Consider the following 19,095-nt stretch of genomic DNA (forward strand, 5'->3'; position numbering starts at 1 on the left):
GTTTTTGTTTTTTTCATCCTGCTGTTTTATTTTTTATTTACATATAAACCCCACCGGTATATAAGCTACACTCCCAACTGGCGAGGAAAAAAGGCTTATAATCTGAAAAATATGATATATTGTTTGTTGTTGGATACTCACAGATCTACGACCATACTTGTCACACACGCTACCCCAGAAACTTGAACTACAGAACATCCCGCAGAACACAATCTGTAACATAATATACCAAAACACACATCATTTTTGTTTTAATAACTGTCAATAATGTATATAACAAACTGTCTCTAAAATCACAATAGTGTATTCACATGTCGTATGTAATATTCCAATTTTCAAACCTCATCTACCTCCTCATTCCCATTTCAATATCAATTCACTTCCCAAATTCCTTTCCTCATCCCCATTCCCATCCCTATACCTATCCTCATCCAATCCCTATCCCCTTCTCTTTCCTTCTCCCCATCCCCATCATCATCCCCATCCCCATCCCCATCCCCATCATCATCTTTATCCCCATCCCCATCCCCATCCCCATCATCATCCCCATCCCCATCCCCATCCCCATCATCATCCCCATCCCCATCCCCATCCCCATCATCATCCCCATCCCCATCCCTATCCCCATCCTCATCTTTATCCCCATCCCCATCATCATCCCCATCCCCATCATCATCCTCATCCCCATCCCCATCCCTAAATCCATCCCCATCCTCATCGTCATCCCCATCCCTATCCCCATCCCCTTTTCCTTCCTCATCCCCATTCTTATCCCCATCCTGTTCCCCTTCCTTATCCCCATCCCCTTTCACTCTCCCCATCTTCATCCCTTTCCTCAGCTTCATCTCTCCATCCCAATCCCCACCCCCATCCCATCCCCTTCTCCTTCCTCATCCCAATCCCCACCCCCATCACATCCCGTCCCATCCCCTTCTTCCTCATCCCCATCCTAATCCCCATCCCCTTTACTCTCCCCATCATCATCCCTTTCCTCAGCTCTCTACCCAATCCCAATCCCTATCCCATCCTGATACCCATCCCCTTCTTCTTCCTCATATTACAACACCAATAACACATTTCCTTAAATAACAAGCACAGCATGTTTTAACCTGAAATATAGTTGGTTTTTGGCCATCACATACGATTTCTGATTTAGAGTGTTTTCTGAAATATTTATCAATGTGTATATATGTTATTCTGTATAAAATCAGAGGTCAATAACAGGTCAGTGTGTTACCGTGGTGATGAGGGCCTGTTGCCAGCTCTCTAGCTGCCATTCGCAGTGTAAAGCTGGAGACAAAATGGCAAGTATCATCATCTCCATAGCATCTGCCATCTGTGAAACATAATTTGTAAACTTTAAATTATTAACTTTTCAAAATAAGAAAAAAATACTACCATGTCAGCTTTGTTATGCAAGGCATCATCAACAATACAAATCCACTAATGGTTGACCTTGAGCCTTCAACTCAGACATTCAAACTTTTCTGAGATGTTATGGTTTATGAGTGAATAAATTTTGGTACATTTGTGTGTACATACCCAAGCAAATCCTGTAAGGATGGAGAGTTTAATCTGGAACTTCCCAAAGCCAATGTTGTCGATAGCCTGCTGTATGCTGTATGTTTCTGTCAAAAAGGCAAGAAGTGTTCTGTTAGGTTTGTAATTTTAACAAAATCATGTCTGTTCTATTCAGCATTCAATTATTAAAATCATTTTTTTAACATGTGGTATGATACCTTTCAAATTTGGAATTTATCTTGACAAATTAGAAATCTAGAAAATGTCTTGGAGACATAAATGCCTCCCATGTATAATAAGTATCAATGTTTGACCTTGGTTTAACCTTGACCTATAACCCCCTTATTATGACAAGGTGTAGAAGTTGACAGTTACTATCAGATACATGTATTATACCTTCTCAAGGTGTGATATTGATTTGGGACAGAACGGAACTGGGTGGAACAGTATTACTGATATAAGCCTGGAGGTAATATATTTATATCATACATGAAGAAAGCTAAGCTTAAGCATTAAATATTATATAACAGTATGAAGCATATTTGAAGTAAATATATCAATTATCACAGCTTCATTATGAATCTCTTCATAGTTCATAACATAATCATCCATCTAATTAAATAAAACCCTGAATATTTATTATTTTTTTTTCCATAAAAAATCTCCCATTTTGGTTTAATGATAAAACAACCTACTGTGTACTATAAAAACCACACGCAATGAGATGGTTACACCTCGTGTTCAGGGATTATTATACAAAAATTATCTCAGTAGACATAAATCCTAGTAAGCAAAATAACAATCTACATATAAAATTATGTACTTTAACAGTAGAAACCACACACAATGAGATGAAGACACATCATGTTCAGGGATTATTATACAGAACCAAAAATTATTTCAAAAGACATCAATCCTAGTCAACAAAAAAAAAAAACCAATCCTTAACTTTCCCGTAAAAGTGACATTTTTTCTATATGTAAATATATATTCTTTTTCACTTTTTAACTGGACAGATGATTCTTTTCAATGCCTTATTAAGACAAAAGTTTGTTAATTTGATTGTCAATTTGAATTTGTAATAATTTTCACCTCGTTTTATCTATAAATACATAAGCTGGAATGACTACAAAATCAACATGATCATCTCTCTCAAAATTCCTCTGTGCCAGTTATCACTCTAGTCACACAAACGTGGTGCAAAAGTCCAGATATATAAGATAACACACAACAGTAACTGCTGCACAGAGTCAGGAAAATGAAAGTCAAAGATAAATCAGATATCTTATGCCATGTTTTGCATGAACAATACAAAATAACATTATCAAGGGTATACAAAAACTACAAGGTCTAGTAGGCACATGTTAATCACTAGTATATTGTTAGCAAAGCATCCTCATTTAATCACAGGAAATAACAAGGACACATCATAATGCTACAGAGTAACATGATTGTCATTGTTTTTTTAATGTCTAGCAATTGTGTATTACATATGATTACATTTGGGATGGGATTTTTAACCATTCTAATTTCATTATCTATTCTTGATTATAAAATTTAATTTTCAATAAGCAGCATTGAACCCAGGGACAATTGATCATCTTGGCAATAATCCAAGATCTAAGGCTGGTGATAGGCTGTGTATCTCGACTAGTCCCTTACTCTGACCAAGAGATAATTAGAAGTCTCCAGGTCTGGAGTCAACCATGGCTTGTATCGTCCTGGCCAGCAAGCAAGTGAAGAGGTATAATAAAGAGGTGTCAATCGTTGTCTGATTTTTCACTCCTATCCATCAGCCTATATGGAACGAGTCCAGCCATTAATATGTTTTTTCATCATCCCCATCTCCAATGCCTTTAACCAAGATAGTTCACGCCCCACCAGAGATAAAGCAACAGTGAGGCCTAATACCTCATTACATATTTGACCATGCTCCTTTGACCAATAGGAACTCATTCATTTAACTGTAGAAATTTATAAACCATCAACTGTGACTTTTCAATAAAAAAGATAAATAAATGCTGAGGAGCAGATTAAAAACAACAGGTTGAATAAATAGTTTATATAAGCTGATCTTTGCCACCACATGAGCATGAATGAAAAATGTTTAAAACTTTTCTTAATAGATCAAAGCAGCACTGAGAATTTCTCAACCTGATGCCCCAGGATAAAAAACATCCAATAAACATGATAAAATCTTTCTGTAAAAAAGATTAAGAAACACAAGAAAGACTTTACAGTGGATCAGTATAAAATACCTACACAACATTTAACTGTTGTACAATTGAAAATGCCACAGCAATACAGACATCAGTACAGTCACAATATCAATCCTGCAATATGCTCATGTCTTGTAATAAGCCCATGATAATAAGTCCATGTCTAGTAATAGGCCCATGTTAATTAATAAGCCTATGTTTGGTAATAAGCCTGTGGTAATAGGTCTATGACTGGTAATAGGCCTGTGGTAATAGGTCTAAGTTTGCTAATAAGCCTGTGGTAATAGGTCTATGTTTGGTAATAAGCCTGTGGTAATAGGTCTATGTTTGGTAATAAGCCTGTGGTAATAGGTCTATGTTTGGTAATAAGCCTGTGGTAATAGGTATATGTTTGGTAATAAGCCTGTGGTAATAGGTATATGTTTGGTAATAAGCCTGTGGTAATAGGTCTATGTTTGGTAATAAGCCTGTGGTAATAGGTCTATGTTTGGTAATAAGCCCATGTTAATAAGCCTGTTTTGTAATAAGCCTGTGGTAATAGGTCTATGTTTGGTAATAAGCCCGTGTGAAGTAATAAGTTCCTGTTAATAAGCCAATGTCTGGTAATAAGCCCATGTCTGGTAATAAGCCCACCAATACTCATTTCAATTTGGTAGAAATTCCTATGAATACTATATTCTTTCCAATAGCCCTCCCCCACACTTTCCGTAAGGGCTTATGCTGATCTAAACAACCAGGTGATTCTCCTGTAAATAATATAAAGGTTAGATAACTCAAAATCAATCATATGACATGGTAACAGAATGCACTTCACCTACACCTAAGCAGTTAATATGTGGCCTTATGTCTGTATGCTGTGTTAGAATACCTTCTTTCACACATGGAAATAAATACTGTATGGTTGACTGGCCTTATGTCTGTACGCTGTGTTAGAATACCTTCTTTCACACATGGAAATAAATACTGTATGGTTGACTGGCCTTATGTCTGTATGCTGTGTTAGAATACCTTCATTCACACATGGAAGAAAATACTGTATGGTTGACTGGCCTTATGTCTGTATGCTGTGTTAGAATACCTTCTTTCACACATGGAAATAAATACTGTATGGTTGACTGGCCTTATGTCTGTATGCTGTGTTAGAATACCTTCTTTCACACATGGAAATAAATACTGTATGGTTGACTGGCCTTATGTCTGTACGCTGTGTTAGAATACCTTCATTCACACATGGAAATAAATACTGTATGGTTGACTGGCCTTATGTCTGTATGCTGTGTTAGAATACCTTCTTTCACACATGGAAATAAATACTGTATGGTTGACTGGCCTTATGTCTGTATGCTGTCTTAGAATACCTTCTTTCACACATGAAATAAATACTGTATGGTTGACTGGCCTTATGTCTGTATGCTGTGTTAGAATACCTTCATTCACACATGGAAATAAAACCTAAGTGGTTGACTACAAAGATGGCTGAAATCCACAATAATTTCTTATTTCATAACAGTCTTGTAATTTGATAGTTTTTGGACCTATTCTACCAACACCTGTAGGTCAAAAACTCCCCTTATATACCTGGTATATAGTTACTATAGTTACACATTGTTATGATACTTCTTAAATTTTCAAACTTTTACAATGAAGACTCTTAACTGAATATCAATCCAATTTTCTCTACCATATCAGTATATTAAACATATTTCAAAGGAAGTTTAATTTATTCTTTTTATCTTTTGTTAAAAATTAAGTTTAACATGAACTTTTTTAATGCTTCAAACTATTACTGCATTCATTTTATGACTTTGTTTAAGACAGACATCAAGGAAAATTGTCAGTGCATATCCCTGCATGCCTTTGTAACCATGCATGCCTTTGTAAGCTTGCATGCCTTTGTAATCAACCACTATTATGGTGAGAAATTCCCTAATGAGTGATAGAGTTCAGTTATAGCTACAGAGGGACCACAGAACCACACCCACCACATGTATCTACAAATTACAGCACACTTCTACAACAACCGGTACCAAAAATACTTTTCATTGTATTTTATCATTATTTTTACTACATTAAATCAGTGTGATTCATCAAGTGCCAAAAAGCATTGATCAATAAAATGGACCTAAATTGTATCAAACAGGATAACACTGTAGCGTTTAGTTCTGTGATCCCTACAAAGACAACATGTGCTGTGTGTCACCTTGGCCCGGGGTGGCATCGACGTACGGTAAAGTCACAGTAGATATACTTCGATAGGTCACATCTAAATCTGGATATAAAATCCAATATAGATAACATAATAACTTCTGAAAGTTCAATCTTATAGAAAATGGCAGTTATCTTCAAACAGTTATATCAATTCTACCTGCAAAAATGAAACTGGAAAAATGTGTGGTTGGATAAGGATTTGTCTAAGACATATATGTATGTCAAATCAATCCTGTTAAATGTTGCGTGAGTTAGCGTGTGTCTTTCCTGCACAAAAACCATCCAAAATTTAAATGAGATTTCCATCCATGAAGCACTAATGTCAGTATCAACAGTGATTAAATTATTACTGGTAACTTTCGAAAATCTTAAAACAGGAAAGTGGAAAGCTTTGACATTTGATATCTAACATGACCTTGACCAGATGCTTCTAAGGATTGGTAAAAAAGGTCTCATAGATTCAGCTACAGAAATATTCAAACGCTAGCGCCAATGATCCAAAACCTTGATCTCATCTAACACTCTACATATACAATAATCGGAGTTGCTACTCCATAGGTCGTGAACAGAATAGGATTTCATATGTTATCTCTGCTTTTACAGCTGGATAAACAAGGAGATATTCTTAACAATAAAATAATTAATTTTTTTCATCTACTGTCTCAACTTACCACACAACCAATAGACTCATACTAACTAAATCGGGAAAGCTTCATTCAAAATTATTGACATTTCTATACATTATTTCTTAAGAAATTTGTAAAAGCAGTTTCAACACTGTGTTAAGTAAAGCGAGGATACTTTCGTCATCATTTTCGCTTGTAAACAGTGGGTTTAAGTTCTAAGCTTTGAAATATATCTTTATTATTTTAGGTGGAATTGAGATATTCATGAAACTAAACAAATATGAAAAGTTTTATGGGACAATAAAAGCATTCTCAACAAATGTTTCCATGGATACTTTATTCTGTAAAGGCATAAACAAAATGAATCATCTATTTCACAAATTCATTAAAAATTTTTAAAATATCATGATAAATGTACTGGTCTATTTTTCACATCACAAAATCTTTTTTTATTTAGCGTAGAAATGAAGATGCAAGATCATCTGTAGATTCTACCTGACAACAGCTGTTTGGTACAAAATGACTCTCCGTCTGTATGAGAGAAGAAAAATGGACAGATCAATACAAAGCTGTCCTCACAACTCCTAGAACGTCCATCTGGTTAACATACAGACGCTCGGAAATAAGGAAAGGCAGGGGGATATGTCTTAATCAATAGCAGCAATCCAGAACCAATGAATAAACACGTCCATTCTAATATCGTTTATATTAATGATATATTTATAGCTGTCCAACTCTGATCACGGCCACTGCTCTAACAAGGAATTAAATGCAGAGTCAGTACTGCCTGTCACCTCCATCAATTGAATGTTTAACAGGGGCTAGGGTTCAACATAAGGTAGCTAAGCTCCCTTGTTTCTGTACCAGAATAACAATATAACACACAAATATTTCAGAGGGGCTAGGGTTCAACATCAGACAGATAAGCTCCATTGTTTCTGTACCAGAATTACAACAAGTTGGAACATATTATTTATAGTGCCAACATTACAAAACGGTTGAACATACATTTTTGTTTTCTTCGTGTAATTACTTCAAATTTTTGCAGTTTCCCAAAACACAAAATTCTTAAGGCCAGACAGATTTGTTTCTTCAAGGATGCCATGAAAAAGACTATTTACAAGGTAGAATATTTACAATTTTATTCCATAAAGTGAAGCACTGAACCCTTCAAAAACAACAATATTTACAGAAACCTCCGTTTGAAATGTTGAATTTTGTAGCAATCAAGAGAACCTCACTAATTATAGTACATAATGTAATGTGAAGTAGATAAATCCGGACCGCACAAGTCTTTTGGACCCAGAAACTTCCAATCTCAAAAATAGAGCACAGGTTATTTGAACCCAAGAACTTCCAAACTCAAGAATAAGGCACAAGTATTTTCAGTCTAGGAACTTCCAGACTCAGGAATAGGGTACAGGTCTTTTCAGTCTAGGAACTTCCAGACTCAGGAATAGGGTACAGGTCTTTTCAGTCTAGGAACTTCCAGACTCAGGAATAGGGTACAGGTCTTTTCAGTCTGGGAACTTCCAGACTCAGGAATAGGGTACAGGTCTTTTCAGTCTAGGAACTTCCAGACTCAGGAATAGGGTACAGGTCTTTTCAGTCTAGGAACTTCCAGACTCAGGAATAGGGTACAGGTCTTTTCAGTCTGGGAACTGGGAACTTCCAGACTCAGGAATAGGGTACAGGTCTTTTCAGTCTAGGAACTTCCAGACTCAGGAATAGGGTACAGGTCTTTTGAACCCAGAATTTTTTTTTTCAATTCTGGGGGAATTTGGAGTATTTTTTTCACTCCTGGACCACACTAGCCTTTTTGTACAGAGTACTGGAGTCCTCTCCCATACAGTGGTCCACTGGGTTTGCACCCTATGTTACGTGATCGCATGTTAGCAGGTCGTTCTCATCTTCCTGGCTATAGAGACTGACACTAGCATCAACACTATTGCCATGGCAACACTTTAACAATCAGACAAATGTGATAATCTATTTCAATGGTTCTAATGGAAACGGATCATCTTCATTATTTCATCTCTGATTTGATTTTGGCTAATCACTAATTCACATGAATAGTGTTGTGGAAATATTGAAAATTAAACAAACACATGACTCAAGGTCAATTAAATTACATGAATATTCCAAGATAACACAGTGAGCTTGGCAAATTACAGACTGATACCAAATCCTCAGAGCTAAACATAGTCTACCATGACTGAGTTATTCTAAAAACTTAGTCTACCATGACTGAGTTAGTCTAGAAACTTAGTCTACCTTGACTGAGTTAGTCTAGAAACTGACTCCACCATGACTGAATTAGTCTAGAAACTTAATCTACCATGACTGAGTTAGTCTAGAAACTTAGTCTACCATGACTGAGTTAGTCTAGAATAGAAACATAGTCTATCATGACTGAGTTAGTCCAGAAACTTAGTCTTGCATGACTGAGTTAGTCTAGAAACTTAGCCTACCATGACTGAGTTAGTCTAGAAACTTAGTCCACCATGACTGAATTAGTCTAGAAACTTAGCCTACCATGACTGAGTTAGTCTAGAAACTTAGTCTACCATGACTGAGTTAGTCTAGAAACTTAGTCCACCATGACTGAATTAGTCTAGAAACTTAGCCTACCATGACTGAGTTAGTCTAGAAACTTAGCCTACCATGACTGAGTTAGTCTAGAAACTTAGCCTACCATGACTGAGTTAGTCTAGAAACTTAGTCTACCATGACTGAGTTAGTCTAGAAACTTAGTCTACCATGACTGAGTTAGTCTAGAAACTTAGTTTACCATGACTGAGTTAGTCTAGAATCTTAGTCTACCATGACTGAGTTAGTCTAGAAACTTAGTCCACCATGACTGAATTAGTCTAGAAACTTAATCTACCATGACTGAGTTAGTCTAGAATCTTAGTCTAACATGACTGAGTTAGTCTAGAAACTTAGCATACCATGACTGAGTTAGTCTAAAAACTCAGCCTACCATGACTGAGTTAGTCTAGCTGAAGGGATACAACATAAACAGCTTGGCTTAAGCCACCTCCAAAGATTACTACAGTAATCATCTTAACTTTGCTTAGTCTTCCTCAAGGGATACTACACAAATTCCAATTAGCCAAGGCTAGTAAGGTGACCTGTAGTCACAACTATCACCATTTTATAAATCCACTATAACTATTATGTAGATCATTATCCTTGTCTTAATTCATGATAAATACTGTTCACATTCTCCTATCACTATAGCACAACAATATCTCCCAGCAAAAGTATTCAACAGATGTTAGATTAAGAATTCGTGGGGAAATTCGATTTGTGTAAGTACATCGTAAGCCACCATGTACATATACACAGAAGTATACATAGCTTGAACACAATCAATATTGGAGAGGCAATCTTTGTCATTTCTAGTTTAATCTCATCTGTAAAGTTGAAGACAAAATAGGTAATCTACTCATAGCCCCTCTGTAGAGGAAATTCCTACTGTATAAGCCAGGGATCTCCTGTCTGACATAGGAACCTGTGACAACAACAGACTATCACCAGGCCACACATAGGAACCTGTGACAACAACAGACTATCACCATGGATACTCACAACCAATACAGGCCACACATAGGAACCTGTGACAACAACAGACTATCACCAGGCCACACATAGGAACCTGTGACAACAACAGACTATCACCATGGATACTCACAACCAATACAGGCCACACATAGGAACCTGTGACAACAACAGACTATCACCAGGCCACACATAGGAACCTGTGACAACAACAGACTATCACCATGGATACTCACAACCAATACAGGCCACACATAGGAACCTGTGACAACAACAGACTATCACCATGGATACTCACAACCAATACAGGCCACACATAGGAACCTGTGACAACAACAGACTATCACCATGGATACTCACAACCAATACAGGCCACACATAGGAACCTGTGACAACAACAAACTATCACCATGGATACTCAAAAACCAACACAGGCCACAAACTCTAATGTTATTTACATATTCATGTACTATCGACTGTTATCGAACTTAAGAAATCTGAAACCATTTAATCATGTATATTTTAATAAATCCATATATATGTTGACATCAGTAGATCATATTCCAACTTTGATTCTAATAGAAAATATCAAATGCTAACAGTGTAAACCAGAAGATAAGTTAATTATTTTGTACACAGGTAACAGCTGTTTTCACTTTTTATCCTAAAATCAACCCATCTTCCATATCTCTCAATAATAAAATTCAATAGAAATGTTCACTCTAGTATAAAATATTCAATTTTCAAAGATGGCATTGATATCAAAGAGGATTTAAAATTCTGATGGTAAAAGAGATATGTTAAGTGGACAACCAATACTAATGGATAACAGTTTTTTCTCAGAAGTTGCACTCCTTCATCAGTTTTTCCATGAACCTTTAAAGTGTGGCCACAAAATGGTCTAATTAACACATTCAGTAACTAAATGACAACCTTTTCCTTTAGGTGACATTTTTACCCACAATTCATTGCATGTTCTTGCATTTCACCAGTTGATGTTCTGTGCTGTTGTCATTGATGGGATATGACAGATGGAGTGACAAAATAGAAGTAAACAATATCACAAGAATGATATAGAATGTCAGAATTATAATTCTATAAAAAAAAAACCATGAATATCAACAACATCTGGGGTAGACTTCATTTTGTAAGCAAACTGTATTATAATGTACATAGGTAGCCAGTGTTTGAAACGAGATCTGAAACAAGTGACAGGTGATCCTAATTATTAAATTGATCTCTTTTGAAATAAACACATTTTATTCTCCTGAATTAGCGGTTGAAATTTCATGAACATGAAGAATTTTGCCAACCATACCACAACTATACAATTACAGCGTGTATACAACCTTTTATTGACAAGTCCAAGGATCTCCAAATTTCATGAATTTTTCAAGAATGTTTATGATATGCATAAACCAACAAACAGTGCATCAGTATTAGATAAACAGACATTCAACTGCTTTATCACACCCAGGTATTAGCTAATCTTACAAACTTTATCATGTCACAATTTGTTTAAAATGGTATCATTTGTTAGTCAGATGGATTGAATGCCCAATCAACAGCTAGGGCTATCTGGAGGCAGAGTCTCTCTGTAGTAGCTTGTGGCTATATCTTACTGGAAAAGCTTCCAAAGACCCATCACATGCAGTTCATACTATCGGGATAATTAAAGTGTTGTCTTGCCCAAGGACACAATCATGGCAACACATTGACAGAATGGTTGAGATTTTAGCTTTCAACACAAACCAACCACAGGAGATGGTTTCTGAACCTTACAACAGGTTTCCTACAAACATGTTTATAATCATAAATTCTGATCGTAGGATAAACCCTACACTTTTAAACGAGTAATAATTTTCATGAAAACTCCTAAATATAATATTGTCACATCAAGGAACGTCGGTAGAAAAATTAAAATCATACAGAATACAAGGCCAACTTTATCAAACATATTTGAAAAAGGAAAAAAACTTTGAACTGTAAACTATGGAACGATATTACAGAAAACAAATTTTGCACATAATTAATCTGAAGGGTAAGATCTGTTATTCACTTAATAACTAAACAAACCTAAATTGATTTCATTGAATTTTAAAGCATTCCATTGCTATGTTCTCATCGACAAATGGAATTAGACAACAAATAAAGTCCTTTAATTGAGATAACTGAATAATGAAGTCTTGATTTGAATCCTGGAAAAACAAAACTAATATTTACATTAAACACTCTTTTAGCATTATCCCAAGATCACCACGGAAACAGTGTATACCTACCTTCTGACGGTTCTATCGTGGACCCAGTGCCTCTCCGTTGATGCATATCAAGTATACCTCCTTCTCCAACATGGGAGAATTCACCACTGCTACTTCCTGTTGGGGTTAGGCCTGCAAACTCCCTCATCGCAGGGTCAGTGATGTCCATGTCAATTCTCTCCCCTTGGGTTGCATCTAGGTCCTGGTAGGTGTCACCCTTGGTGTACTTCACTAGGCGACTAAACATGGTGACTTGTCAGATGTTCAATCAAATCACCAAATTCTGTGTTGGCTCTGATTTATGTTCATGTATACAGCTGCTAAAAGGAGGGAGACACAAGCTGGTCTCTAGACTCTCTGCCAACAAAAGAAAATTTAAACATCAGATTTGTAGAATGTGTCCAGACTCTCTGTCAACAACCGTCCAGACTCTCTGTCAACAACCGAAAATTAAAAAATCAGATTTGTAGAATGTGTCCAGACTCTCTGTCAACAACCGAAAATTAAAAAATCAGATTTGTAGAACGTGTCCAGACTCTCTGTCAACAACCGAAAATTTAAACATCAGATTTGTAGAATGTGTCTAGACTCTCTGTCAACAACCGAAAATTAAAAAATCAGATTTGTAGAATGTGTCTAGACTCTCTGTCAACAACCGAAAATTAAAAAATCAGATTTGTAGAATGTGTCCAGACTCTCTGTCAACAACCGAAAATTAAAAAATCAGATTTGTAGAATGTGTCCAGACTCTCTGTCAACAACCGAAAATTAAAAAATCAGATTTGTAGAACGTGTCTAGACTCTCTGTCAACAACCAAAAATTAAAAAATCAGATTTGTAGAATGTGTCCAGACTCTCTGTCCACAAACGAAAATTAAAAAATCAGATTTGTAGAACGTGTCCAGACTCTCTTCAAACAAACGAAAATTAAAAAATCAGATTTGTAGAATGTGTCTAGACTCTCTGTCAACAAACGAAAATTAAAAAATCAGATTTGTAGAATGTGTCTAGACTCTCTGTCAACAAACGAAAATTAAAAAAAATCAGATTTGTAGAAAATTTAAAAAATCAGATTTGTAGAATGTCTAGACTCTCTGTCAACAACCGAAAATTAAAAAATCAGATTTGTAGAACGTGTCTAGACTCTCTGTCCACAAACGAAAATTTAAAAAATCAGATTTGTAGAATGTTTCTAGACTCTCTGTCAACAACCGAAAATTAAAAAATCAGATTTGTAGAACGTGTCTAGACTCTCTGTCAACAACCAAAAATTAAAAAATCAGATTTGTAGAATGTGTCTAGACTCTCTGTCAACAACCGAAAATTAAAAAATCAGATTTGTAGAATGTGTCTAGACTCTCTGTCAACAACCGAAAATTAAAAAATCAGATTTGTAGAACGTGTCCAGACTCTCTGTCCACAAACGAAAATTAAAAAATCAGATTTGTAGAATGTGTCTAGACTCTCTGTCCACAAACGAAAATTAAAAAATCAGATTTGTAGAATGTGTCTAGACTCTCTGTCCACAAACGAAAATTAAAAAATCAGAACAAACGAAAATTAAAAAATCAGATTTGTAGAATGTGTCTAGACTCTCTGTCAACAACCGAAAATTAAAAAATCAGATTTGTAGAATGTGTCTAGACTCTCTGTCAACAATCGAAAATTTAAACATCAGATTTGTAGAATGTGTCTAGACTCTCTGTCAACAAACGAAAATTAAAATATCAGATTTGTAGAATGTGTCTAGACTCTCTGTCAACAAACGAAAATTAAAATATCAGATTTGTAGAATGTGTCTAGACTCTCTGTCAACAAACGAAAATTAAAAAATAAGATTTGTAGGTTACGTCAAGCACTGGCTACAAATTGTTAAAAATATAAAAGAAACCAAGCTGTATGTATAGGTCTATGCTTTGCTTAGTCTTATATTTATAAACAAAGGCAAGGAAAACTAGTTATACTCAACAGCCTTCAGGGAACTAAATCATCTACCAACACTATGTGATATAAAACATATGGATGGCCCCGAATTGCCTATATGTGTACATCAAATATTGAAAGTATTTTTCGACCTTCCAAAAATATCATCAGAAGACATTTCTCGAATGATTTGGACAGAATTATACAAATTTCATAACACTATACATAAGTACATGTTTTTTACAAACCAAGTCAAAGGAATCGCCAAGTTACTTCAGTCTAGGAAAGGTTTCTACTTATGACAACCAAGTGACATTTCCAGAAAGAAAACAGACATGGGTGGGTATATTATAAGGCATGGTCTTATTACCTGATAAAGACAATACTAAGTTAAAGTTTACAACTGATGGGTAGCTTTTTGGTTTGAAAGAACACAAAATTAAAAAGGACAACTGCTTGTACTTGTCTGAAGTTTGATCTCTGAACAAATAATGGAACCACTGACTAATTTCCACTTGACACAGACCAGCCTGGAGCTTTTTGTGTTCAACACTTAATTGTCTTGTTATCTATCAGAAGATCAGACAGTATATGTGTCTGTAGCAAATTTAAGGTACACAAACAGATGTCACCATTATTGTGTGTTTGTTTTTTTTTAAAAATGTTACCACACAAAATGCTGTACAGACTGACAGTTAAGTTGATTAAGATCTGAGTATTTATATAAAAGAAAATTTTTAAAAGTGAAAACAAAAAACAAAAACAAATATGGAAAACACAGCAGTAAAACATGTCGCTAATGTTGACAGTAAGAAATGTAAACTACCAGTACAGCATTTAATGAAAAAGAAGGCCATAGCCCTTAACCATCATCTGACAATTGATGAATCGATGGACAAAACCATAGAATACGCTGATAGTGGCCTGACAAATCGGGTGAATTCAAATTTTGAACATTCCTAGTAAGTATCAGAAACTCATAAACGGTAAGTTCTCTTCATGAAAAATAGTTGCTCAATTATGCTACAAATTGGCTACTGTGGTTACCATGTTGAACTTTGATCGGACTGGAAAAGAACAACAAACCATTTCTTTCTTTTCCTTAAAAAACGAAACAAGCAAATGAATAAGATTTGGTTAAGACCATCTCAGGATCGTTTCAGGTAAGTTGGAGCTTATTCCAACTGGTAAAACTTGAGAGGAAGTTTGAAATGTCAAAAGTTTCTGCATGGTGGATGGCGCATAGCAGACCCATTGGGTCCAATGACCTACAAATTACTGATCTTAGGAGACAATTAATGTAGTTAATTAGTGTGCAAAATTGTGAATTTGTTGAAATTTTGTATCCTTTATGCCAGCAAATTAAGGATTTGTTTATCTTTCTTGCCCCGACTCCAGCAAATTGTGGATGTGTAGAACTTTTGTACACTTTACTCCAGCTAATTCTGTATTTGTTTCTGCCTTCTTTGACAATAACTCATGTTTGGCTATTGTTTTAAGTGTTTGTCCAAGTAAGGAATATTTCAGTAGTGTTCCCTGACAATGACCTATGTACACCACTGATGTCCGTTAAAAAATTGAATAGCTCTCAGCTTGATGGATAATAATCAGGACTATATCTTAACTACTGAGAATATAACATGACCAGGTTTAATATTAAAACCAAAATACGACATTTCAGTGTGATAACACTATAAAATATACCATGAGTGAGTCCATCATCCAAAGACACTGCTGTCATTATAACTTTATATATTTGTTGAAACATACCAGAACTTAATAACATGTCAAAAATACATGTTTATACACCAATGTATCTTCTATCATGGATATAATTATACTGCATTAAGTTAATGTAAATAGATACAGATATTTAAGTCCTTGACTCATTCATGATTTTCCTGTGGGACTCACTTGAATTTTAAGGACTCACATTATCTCTTAGTAATGGGACCTATCAAAATTTCAGAAGTGGTGTTCTGAAAAAATCCTACAAATAGAATAACATTATGATATATTACTGATTCTGTATCACTTCTTGACAATCACTTCAGATCAGGAGAACTTGCATGACACAGAAGTGTTGTTATAGCATTAGCTGTGATAGTACAATGGGTTTAACCAGTGGGCACCAGATGTCAACATACATATACTGAAGGCTTTTTCATGTCTGTAATTTGATTTGAAGGGGTTCGATGCCCAACAATGGTTGGAATTGAATTTCTTAAAAAAAAAAAAAATGGCCATCGATATACTACCTTTCTGTATATTATCAGTATTTCTTTAACAATAATTCCTTTGTAGAATAACTATTTTTTAGAAATACATTCAATTCTTAATTTCTATACCAGTACCAAATGCTAGGTCCATTCAATGTATATAGGCTACATATGGAAGTGCTATACAGACACAGGCGCCTGTGACAGAATCCAGAAAAGCATTATATAAAAACATATGTTGCATACGTTCATGCTAAGAAGTTGACAAAGAATGTATAAAACATAATCAAAGAATACAAGGGAATAACTTCATGTGTTTCGTTGCCTTGTACAATAATCCGTGGACCATAACCAGCTGATCATATGATTGGCCTGTTGAAATGTACGGCCGTGTATACGTTCGTACCAAAATATATTACACATCGACAAATGTGTTTATATCACCGTGGTAATATACACTCAGCTCACAACCTTGTACCAAGTACATATATATTAAGTTAAGTATATAAGTGATATAGGAAGTGCACCTTACCTTGTTGATGACATTGCCGGCTTCCTCTTACCATCCAAACAGTGATCGATCTCTATCGTAGAACCAGGAAATGAAGTCAGCTGCCAAGTTTCGTATTCGGGCACCTGGTCTAATGTACTAAGGGAAATAACTCTTTGTGTACACCTAATGTCACGCACTGGACGATATGTAGGACGATTTTCAAACGCACTGGAGTGAATTAAAGTGTGCGAGACGTTGTTAGTCCTTTAGATGTATTCTTGTTTGTAAAGTTTATTCATCTCTGTATATTTTACATGTACATTAAGCCACTACAGTTCCTTAAAGTGTGAAATATGTTGTTTGACTCGACCTGATATGTAAAATTAAAATTAGCAGAACGTCAGAATAGTTCATTATTAAGACTAGATTCTGTATCGCGATAAACTTTACTTAATTATAAATCTGTGTACCTTGGAAGTATAATATAAGGATAAAGAAATATACTAGCAGCTTCGTCGTCCCTGATGCTGTAAACCTTAAGAAATTCACATACATTGTATGTACAGAGATTGTTTCCAGAGATGTTTGGACTGTTTTTAAGATATCATAACTATGGGAGACTGTTTTCATATTTTTTCTTCAAAATGTGATTAAATAATTCAAATAAGTGATATCAATAATTAGATCAACAATCCAAATTAGTAATATCAAATATTTACTGATGTCAATATTGATTGATATTACTACCTTGAATTACTATCATTTTTAAAATTCTTCGTATTGATATGTATTTGATTTAGTGATACCATGAATTCAAATTACTGATATCAACAATTCATCCTATGACATCAATAATTTATTTAATATTAATAATTCTGTATACCAAAACAAAAAAGGTATTAGTTGTTAACCAATAATTCAAATTATTGACATCAATTTTTAAGAATAAGCGATACCACCAATTCATTTATTGAATTAATGAAATCCGCGGGTGAATTAGTGATATTAGTGTTTTGAAGTAGTGATGTTACATTTTCGTAGACAAATACTTAAACAGCTCCCATTACATAAATTCATTATCACCAAGAAACCTAGAGTCCTGGAATTGGGTCAGTGGCATGCTGAGATGGAGAGCCAACTTTTTTTTTCTTCAGACGAATTACCTTATCCAACTTTCAAGGTCGCAGGTGTCAAATGCTTTAATATCTTCAACCAACTTCTTTTCAATAACCTAGATACCAGGTATGACATGAAGGGTGATGAACTTTGTTCAAATGAATGACTGTGACATAATATCTGGGTCACTGGTGACAACATCTCAATAATGAAAAAGACCAGGGTTCTGATATTAAGACAAAAGGAAAATGTGTCTAGTATCAATAAATAAGAGGCCTGGGACCATGACACCACCAAGTTCCCCAAGATGTCTTCATCATGTTGATTTACTGGGGTAAGAAATTCAACGGAACAAAACTGATTTTGACTAAGTTATGGCTAACTACATCAACATATCTCTATGCAACGAGTTGATGCTTACATTGCATGCTGCTTGGTATGCTACCAGAGCAAAATTAAAACTTTTCAATGGAAACAAGCTACTGCTTAAATACAACATACAAATATGAAATGTGTTTCATTAAATCTCCTAAATGTTTCATTACAATATGACTGTCCTCATTGGCCACCAGTAAGAATTAAGGGAGCTTTTTATTACTGATTATTGGCTTTTTGAGAGGTGTACTGTTACTTTTCAGGTACGCCAGGCGTTCATTGACCTAGACTGACAACAGCTGGTCTGGTACCAACAAAACAAAAACATGTCAAATTCAGTTCAATATCCCATCCAGCACTCAGAAAAACAGCATAACTTGTGATTTTCATAAAATTTTTAAAGTGTCAAGGGCCATAACAAGTTGATGTGAATCAGCTAAGAAATCGACCTGCTTTGTCTCATAATACATAATAGAACAGAGAGAGTATAAAATTTCCTTTTTAAGCTGTTAAGCTAGTTTGAAACATGAACCAAAAAATTGGCAAAGGTATTTTATTTTCACGAATTGTGTA

The 19,095-nt window shown here is 35.2% G+C and overlaps 1 protein-coding gene across 1 annotated transcript in view; it reads right to left on the reverse strand.

Annotated features, from left to right (window-relative positions):
- LOC132565019 (synaptic vesicle 2-related protein-like) overlaps positions 1–12,643 on the reverse strand; it is a 29,824-nt gene extending 17,181 nt beyond the window's left edge. The window contains exons 1-4 of the mRNA XM_060229624.1: positions 12,418–12,643; positions 1,543–1,628; positions 1,238–1,336; positions 142–213 (exon numbers count right to left, since the gene is read on the reverse strand). Of these exons, the coding sequence (XP_060085607.1) occupies positions 142–213; positions 1,238–1,336; positions 1,543–1,628; positions 12,418–12,643 (483 nt within the window). The remainder of the gene's footprint in view (positions 1–141; positions 214–1,237; positions 1,337–1,542; positions 1,629–12,417) is intronic.
- Between the last annotated feature and the right edge of the window lie 6,452 nt (positions 12,644–19,095).

The sequence above is a fragment of the Ylistrum balloti genome, unplaced genomic scaffold (genome assembly GCF_031769215.1).
Source record: "Ylistrum balloti isolate Yb309-2 unplaced genomic scaffold, AGI_CSIRO_Ybal_v1 Utg369688, whole genome shotgun sequence".
Lineage (NCBI taxonomy): Eukaryota > Metazoa > Mollusca > Bivalvia > Pectinida > Pectinidae > Ylistrum > Ylistrum balloti.